The 16,959-nt window shown below is 35.9% G+C and overlaps 1 protein-coding gene across 1 annotated transcript; it reads left to right on the top strand.

Moving 5' to 3' along the window:
- The first annotated feature begins 625 nt into the window (after positions 1-625).
- Positions 626-16,959, top strand: LOC109110189 (tetraspanin-17-like). Its single transcript, XM_019123231.2, has 8 exons — positions 626-1,109; positions 8,068-8,118; positions 9,231-9,377; positions 9,638-9,808; positions 10,031-10,156; positions 11,195-11,242; positions 12,405-12,521; positions 13,437-16,959. The coding sequence occupies exons 1-8, from the start codon at positions 1,023-1,025 to the stop codon at positions 13,500-13,502; spliced, it is 813 nt and encodes a 270-aa protein (XP_018978776.1). The 5' UTR covers positions 626-1,022; the 3' UTR covers positions 13,503-16,959.

Here is a 16,959-nt window from a genome sequence, read left to right as displayed (position 1 = left end):
AGCAATAAGCGACGATGAATAACAACAACAACCGGAAGTGACAAAATAAAACAACCCCTCAGCAGTCTATAATTGTTTTACATGATATAATGGCATGTTTGTCAGCATTTACAGTATTGACAAAGTATACAATTGTGTAGCAGTGTAACGGACTATAAAAACAATGAAGTAAATTCATAAATGTAGGAAACCAAGGGTAAGTCAAAAGGAAAGGCAAAAAAAGTTAAAATAATAATTTAAAAAATAATAATTAAAAAAAAAACTAATTTGAATGAATTTATGCAAAATACAGTCTCACAGGGTGGGAGAAGCTTGGGGTGGAGTGGGAAGGGGTGGTATACTAAACTGAATAGTAGTTATATTTAATTTGATTATTTATATTTATAGGTATAAAAACAACACACTGTTTACACATTCATTAGGAGTTGAGTTGGTGTTTGGAAAAACACTGTTTAGTCAAGACGACCTAAGAAGATCGCAAAAATACTTTAAAAGGGTAAAAGACATTGTATACTTGTAAAAGACACTGTTTATTTCACAATGACTTCTTGTTGAAATAAATCACCTATTAATGGATACTGGCAGGACTTTTATTATGACAGCTTGCTCAGTTGACAGGGAGCTCGTGTCTTCTGAGTGCAGTGTCGCGCTTCTCTGTTCTCACTGGATTGTTAGATTGCTGTGGATTGTTTTCCTCGGGACATTCACAACAAGGTTAAAATATCAAACACATCTCATGACACCAATCCAAAGCGTTCGGGGTTTATCAGGGGGGACCCGGAACAATCATTTCCCCACCCATTTAACTCCTCGTGCGTTGTTTATATGTTGAAAAACTGATGATTAGATTCAGCGTTGGTTGATGGTGCATTGTTGTGGTTTGCGATGTATTCCTGGTTCGCAGCCTCTTCGGCTGAACTATAGCTGCATGCATCGTTTTCGAGTCGTGTTTGTGCCGATCCGTTTAGTTTTTTGCAGCTGATCGTTGAATCAACACAACAGCGTTAGCTGGCCAGGACAAAATGAGCAGAAAACAGCATCATTTTAAAGGAGCAGAGGTCAGCTGCTGTGTTAAATACTTCTTATTCGGATTCAACATCATATTTTGGGTAAGTTTTGTGGATCTGCAGTTCATTTGCTTTTAATTATGTTTCTCAAACTTAAATTAATTGCCCCCATAATCTTTTCATTGTGTGTTTCCAGCGTCTAAAGTAAACAAATCAGGATTGCAAAACAAGTTCAGCAGGATATACATTTGCCTCATTCAGCTCACAGCATGTAACACTAATGTGTTTATATGAAATATATCGTACCAGTGCTGAATATTTATTTATTTGAATTTTATTTATCTAGTGATGTGTATGTTGTTGTCGGATACATTCTCAAATACACATCCAGGTAAAAATAAATTAATTAATAAAATAAAATAAAAACAAAATAAATAAATCACCTGTTTCCCATGGGAATGGATTATGGAAATCGTGGTTTCTCAGTACCTTTCCAGATCTGAAGAATACATCCGATTGAGAGGTGAGGGGAGTGGAGGGTAAATAGGATTATCCAGGTCTCATTAGTTGGGACAGCATGGGCCAGTTCACAGGTTTAACAGAGATGACCTCACACCATTCAGTTTTTCCATGTCTGGGTTGGAAATTATACAGTTTTGTCCCTATTTCCATGTTTCTCTTTTCCACAAACAGTTTTTCCATATTTTGTAGTGATTCGGAGGAAAGCTGATTGTATCAGTTCTTGAGCAGTTCAGTTATGGTGATGTTGATTGTAATGCTAAATCATGAAATGTCAGTGTTCGTGTTTTCATCTGCTTTCTGTTCTTATTCTTTATCTGATATTCAAATCAAAAAAATAAAAATAAAAAATTAGGTGGTTGATTTTATTTTTATTGCTTTACGTGTTCCAGCTGAACTTATTTCATGAAAACATTGTTATTGATTCAAGTTTTAAGAATATTTTGCTTTATTAAATGTTTAGTTCACCTAAAATATTTATTAAATTATTTTATTAAGTATATTTAATATATATATATATATATATATATATATATATATATATATTTAATATAAATTATATTTATATTAATAAATTAATATATTAAATTAATATATTGTTTTTTGACTAATCTTCACATATATGTTTTCTATATATTGAGAGTTTATATTGATCAAAGGCTGTCTATATACTAAAACTCCGAAAAGGCATTATTAAAGTAGACTATATCTATATAGTCTATATAGCTATTCATTGGCTTATGGAAACTTGGAAAATAACAAATGAACCATTTGGGTGACTGTTGTTGTGCTTTTTATGGCCCTTTTTGAGGCTTGACATCCGGGTACACATCCAGTTGAACTGTAATGACAGAATTCCATTATATGGGTTCAGAACAACCTGAGAGTGAGTAAATGATGAAAAAAAAAAGTCTCATAAGTGACTCTTAATCTTTATAAAAATATGGACATTTCTCCATTACATCATCATGAAGAACCAATCACGTTGCTCTATTGTTTTCTTGTAAGAGAGTGATAAATCGTGAAATAAAAGGATAGTCTTGGAGCGGGAAGCTTCCATGAGTCACTTCTGGGGTGAACACATCGCCTGGAGCGTGATTCTGTTAAGCTTCTTGATGTCATAAATTCCAGCCTTCATTGGTTAGTATTGAATGGGGTACTGAAGACCCCTCTGGTGGGTGTGGGGGTAATTGGTGCCCCCTCATGCTTTAATGCCGTCCCGTCTGAAATGTTAACCTTGCATAATGATCCGCTGTCCTCTGTAGCAGCTAGTCCTCCCACTGCCATTGTTCCCATGTTATAGAGAGCCTGTTGTGTTTTGTTGGAACCTAGACGCCTGTGTTTTCACCAAATCATGGCCAGAATGCCAGTCTATACTCCTGGAAGCTGAAATCAACCCTCTTGTTGCTAAATTAAACACTTGACTTGATCTTTTCAGGAGCAGTTCTCCCAAAGTCAGATCTGATTCTTTAACCTTCACTTGAAAATGAAAGTTCTGTTGTCATTTACTCACTTTCGTACATGACTTCCTTTCTTCTGTGGAGCACCACAGAAGATATTTTCAGAAAAGATATTTTAAGAAGCTGTTTTTGTACATACAATGAGTGTCAGTGTTGTTTTGACTTTCATTGTATATGGAAAAAAATGGTTAAAATTATGTTGCGATGTTATTGTTAGCTAAAACTAAAACTATTAAAAATTGTTTTCATTACTTGACATATAGCTGAAAATATAAAAATATTGATACTATAAATAATAAATAAATAACAGAGCAGGTTTGAATTAAATGTGAGTTTTCATTTTTCAGCTATACCTATGAGAACAAATAAATACATTGGTTGACTTATTTTGAGAGAGAAAACAGATTGTTACATTTTTTTTTTTTTTTTTTTTTTTTTTTTAGAAAAATTTGACTAGTGTTTACCCAGGCAAAAGTCACCACTTTTGTGGGTGGAGGTGAAGGTGAATGTTTTTTTTTACCTCTGCATATTTTTTGTTACGTGGTTGCTAAGGTGTTCTGGGTGGTTGCTAAGTTGTTGCTTACTTCCCACTGCAGATACGGCTGAATTCCCTCATTCAGTGTAAATCTAATCAGTTTTTGCCTGTTTTATTCTCTGCCAGGAGAAAATTGTACATCGTACAACTTAGAAAAGTAATAGTAGACTTCTCCAGAATAATGATTGGAGGTATCATTCATATCCATAGCTTCAACCGTTCAGGATAAGTTACATACTTGTGTTATGGGTACGTTCAAATCCCTCACCCAAATTATGAGCAGTAGCATTAATAATTAATAATAAGCGTCTGATCGTCATACTTCTTCTTGTCATCTTATTGTCCCCTCATCATTTCTGAAAGCCTTTTATTGCCTCTCGACTCTTTTTGTCTTAGCAGACTGTTTGACCCCTGTGCGTCCATACTGTCTAATGTCTGTCTGATTGCTTTAAAGTGGAGACAGTCTGATCGGGCAGAAACCTACCTGATCCCTACAGAGCACTCACTTTGCCAGCCTCAGACCGGGCCGAGTTGATGGCCTGTAATTACAGATGCCTCGCTCTGTAATCACAGTCTGATATCTACCCGGGAGGCTTTTGAAGGGACATCTTAACGTTCCCACCGTCAGACCTCCCCCCTTTCCACCCCAGCAGCCTTTAATTCCTCCTCTCCAAAGTCTCCTCCTCCTTTCCATTTGGGAGCCTCGCAGCCCCCTTGTCTTGTATTCAAATGAAGACGTTTAGGTTTGAACAAATGGTGTGCGTGAGAGGGGACGTGCTGTTCCCACAGTGTCCGAGGGGCCCGAGTGTGTGTCTCAGTGAGCCCCATTCAGCCTCTTGCTATGGAGCCGATGGGGCTGTGCAGCTATTGTCACACACACTGCCCCTGATGCGACAAAAGCATTGACTGCTGTGTTTGTTTGCACACATGATGTGCGTCGCTTGTGTATTTTGTACAAAGCAGTGCACATTTGTATTTAGTGTGTGTGTTTGTGTCCTTGCTTGAGCTCGTGTGGAGCTCATGTGTTTTTGTATGTTTTTCCTTTTCATATCCTCCAGGTTCATACGGCAGATGGGAACCACATGTCCGTACCTCCTTCTTCCTCTGTTGCTCTGCGAGGGAGTTTATTTCCATGCCATTTCCCAGCAGGCCCTACTCTCACTCACACACATTGACTCATTCTCACTAAAACACAAATGAATCAAGCCAGAGTCACTCTCGCTGTTCCATCAATTATTAAAAATGACTCTAACGTGCTGATATTGAGCCACTGCTGACATTCAGAAATTATGTAGTAATAACGAACTGCTATTGTTCATCGTTTTATAGTTTCTGTTGTTTTAAAATAGACTAAAGCTCACGTCAAGTGAGATTCGTCCCCTTGATGAGGTCTAGAAGTCACGTTCCATACTTTTGGAAATGACAAACTCAGTATTTCCATAATCTAGGCCAACAATTCAAAAACAGGCTTCCATTATAAGTGTTAAACCTAAAACAAAATGTACGAGAACAACACTAGATTTCTGCAGTTTTCATAAGAAAATCTGAATGGTGTTTGCCATTGCAAAATATGTTGCTGTGGTTGATTGCCAGCATGTTGCTATGCAGTTGCTAAGGTTTTTTTTTAATGTGTTTCTATGCGGGTTCTAGGTGCATACTAAAAGAAAAATAGAAATAGAAATAGAATTATGTCATTATTTGCTCACCCTTATGTGGATACAAACCTGTATGTTGTGTGAGTTTATCTATGTTCGTTGCCCGTACAATGAAAGTTGTTTTGGACCCCATTGACTTTTGCCATTGGCAAAAACAGTTTATCAGAATATCTTCTTCTGTGTTCCACTGTGATGCAAGAAAGTTATATAGGTTATATAGTTTTTTTAATCACCCACCAGGTGAAAATCATATCAAATCAAATATTCAAACAAAAGTGACAGTTTTGTTTGAGTCATGATAAAATGATAAAAAGTTTACAATTGTTAAAAAAAAAAAATCTAGCAAAACATTGATTGAATAATTTTCATTACATTTTTATATGTGCTTTTGTCAATTTTATTATGTAATTTTTATTTCTATTTCTATTTTAATTGTTTTTCTTTCAGTTTTAGTAATTTTAGTACGTCAACTTAACCTCATTTATTTTTTTAATTTATTTCTTTATTTTTTTCCCCATTATTTTTACTCTAATTTCTGAAAGTAAATATTTATTTTTTTTAATTTATATTTCAGCAATGACCAAAAACAGTTTTTAATAGTTGTAGTTTTTGAGAACAACAATAACAACACTGGGTATTGTGCATACGTTAATATAATAAAAATTAATATCGATGCTTGCCTTAGCAATAAATCCAGAAATACTACTTGTCAGACTTTCCAAAAGTATACATTTCCATGACAGTGCTGCAGTTTTTAATCAACGATAAAGATAAAGATGTCAGAAGATGGCTTAAGGAGAGAAAAAGCAAAAGCAGTTCTAATGGATGTAACAGCTGGTGGAAAAAGTGGTTCTGTTCACTGTCACAGTGCTGAGAGTTTAAGCCAAGAGTTTATTTGGCTGCTGTTAGTGATAAAACAGAGATACTGTAAGTCTAATCATCCATCGTGTGAGATAGCAGCCATTCTCTGTATGGCCGGAATAACTAAATAAGATTTTTAAGTGCTTTGTGATGCTTGAACGTGTCTAATCCCGATTTCCACGTGGGCAACACATCACTGGCCTCCCCTGAATCAGGGTAAAGAGGAGTGGAGGAGATAGGCCTTTATGATAAGGATGAGTGGGAGTCAGTGGTACGTATTGACAGAGAGTGTGTGCAGTGGATGACTGGCCCTCAGCTCAGTCCCAGCCATCCATTGGATTAGCCGAGACCACGGGGAAATGGGATTATGGGATTTGCGGCTGCTGATACCCGACCTCTGACTCTCAGCATCCTGCTGTCACGTTTCCCCTCACACTGGAATTGCTCTAACCTGCAGTCAAACACGCACCGCCGAGAGCCCAGCTGGAGTCAGGGAATCTGTAGATTTGATAACACATTAGAGTGAGAAGGTCAGGCAGTAAATCAGATTCACAGAGAAACATCTTTTATTGCATGTTTAGTCCAAGAAAAATTGTATTGTAGTTGGTGCCTTGGTGTGGTGGTTGGTGCATGTGCTAAATGTGCTGCTCTGGTTCAAATTCTCATCCCATTCCCCTCTTTCTATCGCTTTCTCTCTCACACTATCTCTCTAGTAATTTCCTGTACCCTCTCTTCTGTTTCTGTCTCATAAGAGTGGCGTATGATTTTTTTTTTCTGAAAGTGGACCAAATGAAATATGTGAATCCCATTCCAAGTTTTCTGAAGCTGTACAATAGCTTTGTGAAACTTGTGTTGTTATTCACTGAGAATTGTCCTTTATTCTGTAGGTTTCAAATTTCAGTTGTATATTCAAAAATCATCAGGACAGACCATGTTTGACTGGAATGATCAGTGATATTGACGTGAAATCTGGTGTGATGTGTTTTGGCAATGTATGCAAACACATAATATATGAGTTACTGTGTGATTTAGGTAGAGGTCTGCATGCCTGTGGGACTTTACAACAAAGTGTAAAAGTTGTGGAAGGGAGTGGGAAGACATATTAAACTTCTTTTTAGTGAGAGCAGTGAGGAGTGGGACCAAAAAATGAGCAAAAATGTCTCAATATTTCGTCAGCAATGATAAGAGGATGATATTTTGCTGATTTAAAAAGGGTCTGATATCTTGAGTGGTTTAGGCCTTTTTTAAAAACTTTTTAACATGCAGAGGTGGCCAAATTCATTCACAGTGTAAACTAATTACTGTCTTTTATGAGTGTGATATTAAATTGTTCACTCATTCATTGAGTAATGAAACCGTTCTCTGTGTTGCTCAGAGACATTGTGGTTTTGCACTTCCTTTGTGTGCAAAATGTTTTTTTTTTTTGTTTTTTTTTTTGAGTTGATAATGTCAGATCTCACATCAGTAAATAATGATACATAAGACAATGCATCTTACACTCCCAATGACTTTACAATTTTGGTTCTTTGGCTTAGCCTTTTTTTTTTTTTTTGAAGAATAAAAGCTGTAAAGATTTGTAACAATTTAACAATTATTATTATTATTATTTTTTTTTTGAAATATCTCTTTAAAGTGTGATAGTAAATTTAGAGATTGATTTGACTTGGATCGTGTTGGACACACATGCCAAAACAGTAACATTATTGTACCATAAAAACAAAAACGAAACAGTTTCCTGTAAGCGGTTGCATCCAAGTGATTTCTCTCATTCAGGTAAAAACAAGTCTTGGCTCCCTCCCAGGGAACCTTATGCCAAATATGGCAGTGCATGCAGGGAAATCTTTGCTTCCCGGATCTTTTATTGAATCTCCGCCAAGGCTGTTTTTTTTTTTTTTTTTTTTTTTTAGATGGGTTGCCCTCAGATAAAGAGAGCAGTGCTGTCTGTACACAGCAGTAACCTCCTGCCATTATGGAGCAGGAATGAATTGTATAAGTGCTGTAAATGTGATAAATTCTGTTGTGTGTTGCAGTTGCTGGGAGCTGCATTCCTGGGTATTGGACTTTGGGCCTGGGCAGAAAAGGCAAGTTGGAAACACAAATACAGAATAACACAAGGATCGGTGACATGCCTCAGATTCCTTATATTATTATCCATGCTGTTGCCTGAGCAACATAATCATAGATGTAAACATCAGACAACAGCGCACTTTAACAGCACAAACTACCTACAGATACCCTGTTGTCTCATTCAGTCTGTCAGTTAAAGTGCCCAAATGAATATTTAGCATTAACTTTTCCTGTTGGTCTTCATGTTTTATTTTGTGATATGTTCTGAGGTGCTGAAAGCACTTATGTGAATCCCCCATGTTGCTTTTTTTCTCTTTTGATGTCTGTAGTCTCCCTTTTAATACCCTTAAACCATGACATTTGAGAGCATATGGGTGGCATCTTTTATTTATTTCCATGGCAGTTTAATGTCTCTGTTATTTTGTAACAGTGCTGCACAGCTCAATAAGGCTTTGTATTTATTGTGATTTTTTTGCCATCCCTCTTGGAAAAGGTCACCCTTGCTGTTACGTATTCATGCATGGAAGGTGAATGTCATTTCTTCACACTAATGTAAGGCGACTTAATGAATGAAGTCAATTGGCTGATTAATAACTTGGAAATTGCTCCATTTCAGTCGTTGATTGTTCTGCTTAAAAGACACGTGTAGGCCATATGGCACTTTGTATTAATGTCAGCCGATTAAGGGACATCTCGGTAACATGATGTAAATAATTAATACAGTGGTTCAGTTTTAATTAGCAAAATGTTAATCACAGAAATAAAGCATTAAGAATCGAACTAAGGCTGTTGAATTTGATTGGTGGAAGTTCTGTTTATTTTAAATGAGTGTTCAGGCAGATTTCAGAGCCTTCTTTTCTAACACCATCATAACAAACCAGGCAAGAACACACACAAAAAAAGGAAACCTTGTTTATATTCGCTGTCAGCATGGTCAAAACCCTGCTGTTGGTTCTGGGGTTGAACTGAGATTCCACCCTGATGTGGAAATCCAAACATGGAAGGCATGAATCACTGCAAACCGTTGCCCAAACACCGTCAGTTGTGGCGGCCTAGCAGGTGGTGGAGGATTTTAAGGTCAGGATGTGAACCTACAACAATTCTGTCTGATGTGTCTGGCCCACAGGGAGTGCTGTCAAACATTTCCTCCATCACAGATCTGGGCGGCTTCGACCCTGTCTGGCTCTTCATTGTCGTAGGAGGGGTGATGTTCATCCTCGGATTTGCCGGATGCATCGGTGCGCTCCGGGAGAACACATTCCTGCTCAAATTTGTGAGTTCCACCCTTGCATCCGGCCTTCGAGCCCTGCCTCTCATTTTTCTGCAACCTGTTTTCCTCTCTTCACTCATTTCAGGGTTTATTTGTTCCCTGAAACGACTGTGCAAATGAAATGAATTGGCTAATATTACATAAGAATACACCCAGAAAAAATTGAAATGCCTCCTGGAGGCATATGTATTGGAATGATTTTTATTGAAGAATTATTTCCCTTAAAAATTCTGACTCCACTGTCTGTGTGATTTCTCTTCTAGTTTTCAGTGTTTTTGGGCCTCATCTTTTTCCTAGAGCTCACAGCTGGCATTTTAGCCTTTGTGTTTAAAGACTGGATCAAAGACCAGCTGAACTTCTTCATCAACAACAATGTTAAAGCATATCGGGATGACATTGACCTCCAGAATCTCATTGACTTTGCTCAAGAATATGTGAGTCAGCACTTCTCGTCCCCTCTTGTTTTCTGCTGTGCTGTGGGTGTATTTTGAATGGGTTTGATACAGTATATAAATGTGCTCTTGAGAATATGAGACATCTGCTTAGTCACTAAGCTTTATATGAAAAACATTATGGTAAATTACAGCTATGTGATGATGTAAAGATGATGATGATAATGATAGTAATGTCACCTCTGATGTTATATATCACATCAGTGGTCGTGTTGTGGTGCTCATGGGCCGAATGACTGGAACCTGAACATCTATTTCAACTGCACCGACTCCAACCCCAGCCGGGAAAGGTGTGGCGTTCCCTTCTCCTGTTGCGTTAAAGACCCTGCTGTGAGTGCCAGCAACAATCGTTTCATCTGTTTACCACTTGCACTTCCCTGCTCCTGTTTCACACTGTTAACAGTGTCATTCCTCACAATCTGTGCTGCATGCTTTGAGCTTTTAAAGTTTGTTTATAGATCTCATTCAAAAAGGTTTAGTATTATTTGCTGGTCTGAATAACAGGATATAGCTAAGGATTGTAGCTCAGTGGAACAACATATTTGAGATGTGCATTTTTTTTAGTAAGTTACTAGGGATGCTATTGCTAAGGTAACTAGTGTCATGAGTCAACTATTTTTTCTCTTGTTTTTCTATATATATATATATAGAGAGAGAGAGAGATATATATATATAGATAGATAGATAGATAGATGTAAACCTCTATATATCCATCTAGTGGTGCTTTAATTAGCATGATAATAATACTGTTGTTTATCTGTTACAAAGGTTGCATGATTAAACCCTCTCAGTTTATTCTATTCTATTCTATTCTATTCTATTCTATTCTATTCTATTCTATTCTATTCTGTTTTTTCTGTCTGAAGTATTGCACTTAGTTCTTCTAAAATTATATTTTAAAATAATTATATCCCATTCTATTATATTGTATAGTTAAAAAAAAATCTGTTCTGCCTTTAACATTCTAATCTATTTTTCATTTTTTTAAAATTTAAAATCACAATATTTTTCTATCCTATTCTATTGAAATATATTTTTATACTACCATTCTATTCTGTTCTCTGTTTAATCCTAATTAATTTTAATTTTATCTGAAAGTTTATATTCTGTACTTCAGATTATGTTTTATTCTATTTTATTCTATTCACTTAGAAATTGGTTGGAAATTGTACAAATAGTTACAAAGAAATGGCACATTGAAAACATACTAAATTAAACCTAAGACTTTTGAAGACTAAAATGTGATTTTCTTGTAAGATTTACCCCAATAATCTTTGTTTTATTAATAACTTTGAAAAATATATTTTTTTTATAGCGTATAGAAATGTTTTGAAATAAGTTGGGCATGTTCTTTTGTTCTCTCTCTAGGAGGATGTTCTGAATACACAGTGTGGCTATGATGTGCGGCTTCAAGGGGTGAGCGTGTTATTACAAGTTAGAAATGTTACAGTTGTTCATGGTATATTCAAAATGCTGAAAAAACATTATAGTGTATGAATTGTGTTGTGTCAGACCACCCTGTGAAAGGAGCACAGAAGGGTTAAGCATGTAAGAGATTCTGAGAGCATTTGAGTTCCTCTTGTTCGCCTCCTTAATAACAGTTTAAGCCTTTAAAAGTGATAATTAGCTTCTAGTTTTAGCCACGGGAAATTGTGGAGCTCTGTAATTGGGAAGTCAGCGGCTTATGCCAGCCCAGTGCCTCTCAGAATGGGTGGAGTGACACTGCACCCACGGTTCACCACGGTCTCTCCATGGCACAGAGTACTTATTCTGTATCCATGGATACTCTTCCTCTCATAATCCACCTTTGGAGAGATTAACTCTGGTTTTATAGTTTTTTTTTTAATTGATTTGTTGTTTTGAACAATAAGTATTGAAAATACAATAAACAAATGTTTGCTCAAAGAATCATACGTTTATATATTCTGCATTTCTTTGTTCAGCATCTGGAGGAAGGCTTTGAAGAGAACAAGAAAAAGAGAAGTAGTTAATAAAGATCTGTGATGAATGAGTTCAAGCAGTTAACTGTCATACAGCTTTTCACTGGCTTTCTCTGACTTCCTACCGTTTTGGCGATACGTTTCTAAAGTCTTTTGTGTCGTCTTCCCTGGGGGGACAAAGATTCTTTGGAAGAACATGTTTGCATGGTTCACAAAAGCTGAATTGTGTGGCTTTCTCTTTCTTCACCTTCAGATGTCACTGACTGCTCTAAATTACACCTTTTCATCTCCCTTCCTTCCTAGAATTCGATAGACAGTAGTTAAGACATTCCTGTATGGCTGTGTAATACAAACTGGATCATCCCTGTATTAGGATATATGTGGTGAGCTGTGTGACATTTCGTCTACTTGGCGTGGGAGTGAGTTCTTCCAGTTTTCCAGAGAGGATATTTGTTTTCAAAGGTCCACCCAGGTGAAGGCCTAGTTGTTTATCCTGGACTTGAGTAAAGAGTAAAGGTCAACTCAGAGGAGCAAACACTTGATATGCTACATGGTGCACTTGAATGAGAGTCAGTTTCTTATTTAGATCTGACGTTTTCCATTAAGTACTGTTCTATTTTGAATAATCTTTTTAATAGGAGTTGGATCAGCAGAAGTACATTTATACAAAGGGCTGTGTGGGGCAGTTTGAAAAGTGGCTTCAGGACAATCTGATCATTGTTGCTGGGATTTTTGTGGGGATTGCATTATTACAGGTAAGGACAATGCTAATGAAAATTGTTTAAAGCATGACTTTAATGATGTAGTAAAGGCAACAGATTTGCTTGAATGAGGCCTGAGTGTTAAAATGGTCCCTCATGAATGAATGTTATGCTTCCACCTTCTGGTTAAACTTTAAAATTCAGCTTTAAGTTCCTGCATAATGGATGTCTTGGCTAGGTGAATCTTAAAAATCCCAGCTCATAATTTACCCCAAGATCAAAAGAAAAAATATAAAATTTAAATTTGCATTGTGGTATACCAGTACATTTCTCCTCAATATTATTATTATTACTGTAATGAAAAAATTTTATAGAATAATGAAATTCACCCTGTTTTGTTTTTAATCATATAATGCATTTAAGTTATGCTGATTTTATTTCTTATTCTGTATAACAAATATACTACAATGTATACTTAGAAATACGTGATAAAAATTAAATATTGTGTCTTTGTTTGTCGGAGACTGAATGAGATTGCAAAGGCTTGCATTTGAGGAAGAGCAAGAAAAATATGCTTTATTGTCATGAAAATGTTCTAAAAAGTCCTAAAAAAGTTTTAATTTTCTTTATTATTATTATATATATATATATATATATATATATATATATATATATATATATATATATATATATATATATATATATATATATATATATATATATATACATTTTTAAGTTATTGTGTGTGTGTGTATATATGTGTCTGTGTGTGTCCGTGTCTGTGTGTATACACACACACAATTTATTTTGAATATATATATTTGATATATTTTTATATTACTGTTTTAGTAAAATACAATTGTAGGTTATAGGGATATTTCAGGTTTTGTTTAACTAAATGTGAGAGTACTTTGAATGTATATTGTATTTTTTCTCCTCTATGATGCCTTCTCTTAAAATATGTTTCAGATTTTTGGGATATGTCTGGCTCAGAACCTGGTGAGTGACATCAGAGCGGTTAAAGCCAACTGGTGACCCTTTGCAGAGGGCGGCAGGTGACAGTGACCTCTGATTATGGCAGAGAGCTAATTGCAAATCAGCACTGTTTACACACCACTGAGCTGGGAAATTCCACCCTTTTCACACTACGGATGTTATATGTTAGCTGACTTTACAAAATATACTGTCCATCTATGTCTTTTTTTTTTTTCTTTTTTTTTGTGGTTCCTTATCTGAAAACAAGCTCTTATGGAGACTATCCAGAAGGAGCTTAACGTGAGATGTCACATTGAGATCAAGCTATCTGTGATCTCGCAGCTGTCTCTTGATCGAACGCTATTTTCGTTTGCCCTTATTAAAACGTTCACAGACACTCCTCCGTGTTGGCGAATAATGTCAAGTGGAGGCTGTTTTCATTAACCTGTGGATGACTTTCTTTTAGAGCAACACTCAAATCAACCACTGGGACTTTATACAGAGGAGCCATGAACTAAACAAAGCCTTACAGCAGTGCATTTCACTATACACTTGTGTGGGTTCAGCTTTTTACACAACATTCTGTCTGTCAGTCATTCGAGCGGATGGACAGTTAGACTCTTACCTCTGATTGGCTCTCTGTTGCACAGGGTAGCCAATCAGAATGACGTACTTGATAATTACACGTAATGCATTTATTTTTGTGAGTTCTACCACTACTGTTGGGTATGGGGGGTGGGGTGGAGAAATGTGCTGTTATTTGTCTGTATAGCTATGTTTTATTCATTCTCTCTTGTTTTTTTGGGTCTCTGTGAGTATAAATCAAATTAACCGCTTTCCCAGACTTGCTTATGAATCTTTGTTTTCGCTACTCTGCTTGATAGTGATATGCTATAGTGACACTAATAATGTATTATTATAAATATGATGCTGCTTTAAAATATACATCGCTATACTAACCAACTGAACTTTTAATAGAAATCATGAGGTATACATTCCCTCTGGGAAACACACTTCAGATCATGCAGAATGCTTTGCAAATGAACCTGACTTGAGTGCACATGAAGCGGACTGATTGAATTAGCCGTGCGTATGATCACATGCCTTATTGAGCCCTATAGAGATGATAGCAGAAGCCAACGACAGTTACACAGCACATGGACCTTTACGAAGGCTTTTTTTACTGTTCAGTCTCTCTTGCTCGCGCCATATGCATGCAGTCATCTATTAAAATAATGCACGGCAATGCAGACCTCTTTAAACACATGCACACATATGTGTGCGGATGTGTGTCCATCTCATTATGAATACCATACCAGTGCGTTTTCACCTAGCTGTGTTAATTCCCGTTGTGTTGAGAAGGAGTCACGACCTTAACGCTGATAATGTGCAAAGTAAGATAAATGATGTACTGCCGACTGTGTGTATAGAATGTGCTCTGATGGTTTTAGCAGTGGAGTGTCATGTCAGCCAGACTGATCTGATTCATCTGTTTAAAAAGCTTTGCTCTTGTTTCAAGGGTCTATATAACCTGTGTTATCAGAGCGCTTAGTAAAATGTGAGGTTTCTCTTCTGTGGTCTTTTTGGGAGATTTCGGTATATTGTGTATATAAGTGGCAAATCTTTTATGCCGATACAAGATTACATGCTAAAGATGATATTTAGCCCCTTTTTGGGAATTTAGGAAAAGCTATCAAGAACATGTCCAAGTTGCATTTCATTTCAAGAGAAAATGGAAAAATATAGTCTGCTTAAAGAAAATGAAGCACATTTACACCCAAATTCTCATTAATATAATAATAAAAAGTGTGTATATATATATACAGAAAAATAATGTATTAAAGTAACAAGAAATGAATGAATCAGATTAAAGAGAATTTAAATAATTTCAAAAGTAACTCTAGAGGCGATGAGAATTTAGGATGGAAATGTGCCGAAAACTATTGCCCCAATGCAAAAAAAAAAAAAAAAATCCTAATGGTCCTAAAAATAAGCTTCATTTTCTTTATGCAAAATAACATATATTCTGGGGTGAACTGCAACCATGACATGTTTTTGTGAGATTCACTCAAAATATTGTTTTTTTTTTCTTCATCATGCAATGGCCTTTTCTGTCTTTTCTCCTTTTTTTCCCTCTTAACAAAGAACTCTAACATTCCCTTTTGAGGGAGCCTCTTGCATATCATGAATGTAAAGATCATCTCTTACTAATGTTATGTCATATATAACTTACCCTTCAAAGTGCAATGCACAAACATGTGAATAAAATTAATGTTTGTCTGACTGTAAAACATGGCAAATCTGTGTTCGTGTAGTGAATTAGACATTCCTTGTGCATGCATTGGCAAAAAATTTTAGGAAGTGCATTTTGCATTGCAGCGGTTTTTCTGTGTTGGTTCATCAGACACAGTTTCGATGATTGGTATTAAAACCAATGAGCCTATTTGCTGGCCTTTCTCTGTAAAAGCTGTGATAGTTTCTACATTACAGTCATTCGAAATGTTTGCAAATCTTTAAGCACAGTTTTATCGGATAAGTTGGAGCTTCTGTCGACCAATCGAGAACAGTTGTACAGAACAGTACTGCGTTGATGCTAAATATTTTGTGATTGTGAATTCATATCAGAAGAGTTTATCAATGATTTAAAGATGTCTTTTTCCAAACATAATTTTTTGCTTGTTTTGTTTACATTCCCATACTAATTTTCAAAGTGTCTTCATAGAAATGTTTGGATTCTACCTCATCATGGAGAAATGACTTTAAACATGGTTATTTGGGGAGTCATAACTCTAATGCAACCATTGTGAAAATTTTTTAGAAGAGTTACAAAAAAACCCAACTTTAAGTATCTTCGACACAAACATGTCAGTAGTGGTAGCAGGTCTTCTCTCAGTCTCAGCTTTTCTTTAGATGCATTTTAGGCAAAGGATCATTTTGTTTCTTAGTCACGGAATGCAAAAAATATAATGTGGATTTGTTGTTTGAATGGTGAGAGTGACACTTTTTTTTTTTTTTTTTTTAACTTATCCAGTCCCATTATGGGGAGCACTATTTCAGGACTCTGGAAACAAACGGTTCTCAGCTGTAATCAGATGTCCTTAAACTAGTTTATTGAATTAGTCTTCATTATCCGATAATTTTATATTAGCATAACTCAAAATACCCTCTTAAACTGGATAATGAATATTGCACTTGCAGGCCTAAAGCATTTCCTGTGCTCTCCATTTTACTGAGTCAATGACTATACTAACCTATAATAACACTCATAATTAATGTAGCAATTCACTCTATGAAAAAATCTATAGAAAATTAGGATCATATTTGGAAACCATAGCTTTGCCACTGTTTTCCAGTGGTTTTGTTTTATTTGATGTTATTTTTTTGTAATTCTTGTCCAAAGGTTGATTTCTTGGTGGCATACACAAATGGACTTTTCTTGTGGGAGATGGTCTGTTACACTGTATACTATTACACAAGATATGCTTTTTCTTTTTCATAATAAAATGGATTTATGACA

This window comes from Cyprinus carpio, chromosome B14, assembly GCF_018340385.1.
Source record: "Cyprinus carpio isolate SPL01 chromosome B14, ASM1834038v1, whole genome shotgun sequence".
Lineage (NCBI taxonomy): Eukaryota > Metazoa > Chordata > Actinopteri > Cypriniformes > Cyprinidae > Cyprinus > Cyprinus carpio.
The sequence above is the reverse complement of the archived record's forward strand: the minus strand, read 5'-3'. Positions and strand labels throughout refer to the sequence as shown.

Bases quoted from the DNA above. Each gene is read 5' to 3' on its own strand.
- LOC109110189 (XM_019123231.2), top strand. From the start codon at position 1,023: ATGAGCAGAAAACAGCATCATTTTAAAGGAGCAGAGGTCAGCTGCTGT. The intron at 9,809-10,030 runs GTGAGTCAGCAC...ATATCACATCAG, and splicing joins TTGACTTTGCTCAAGAATAT to TGGTCGTGTTGTGGTGCTCA. The intron at 11,243-12,404 runs GTGAGCGTGTTA...TCTTTTTAATAG, and splicing joins ATGATGTGCGGCTTCAAGGG to GAGTTGGATCAGCAGAAGTA.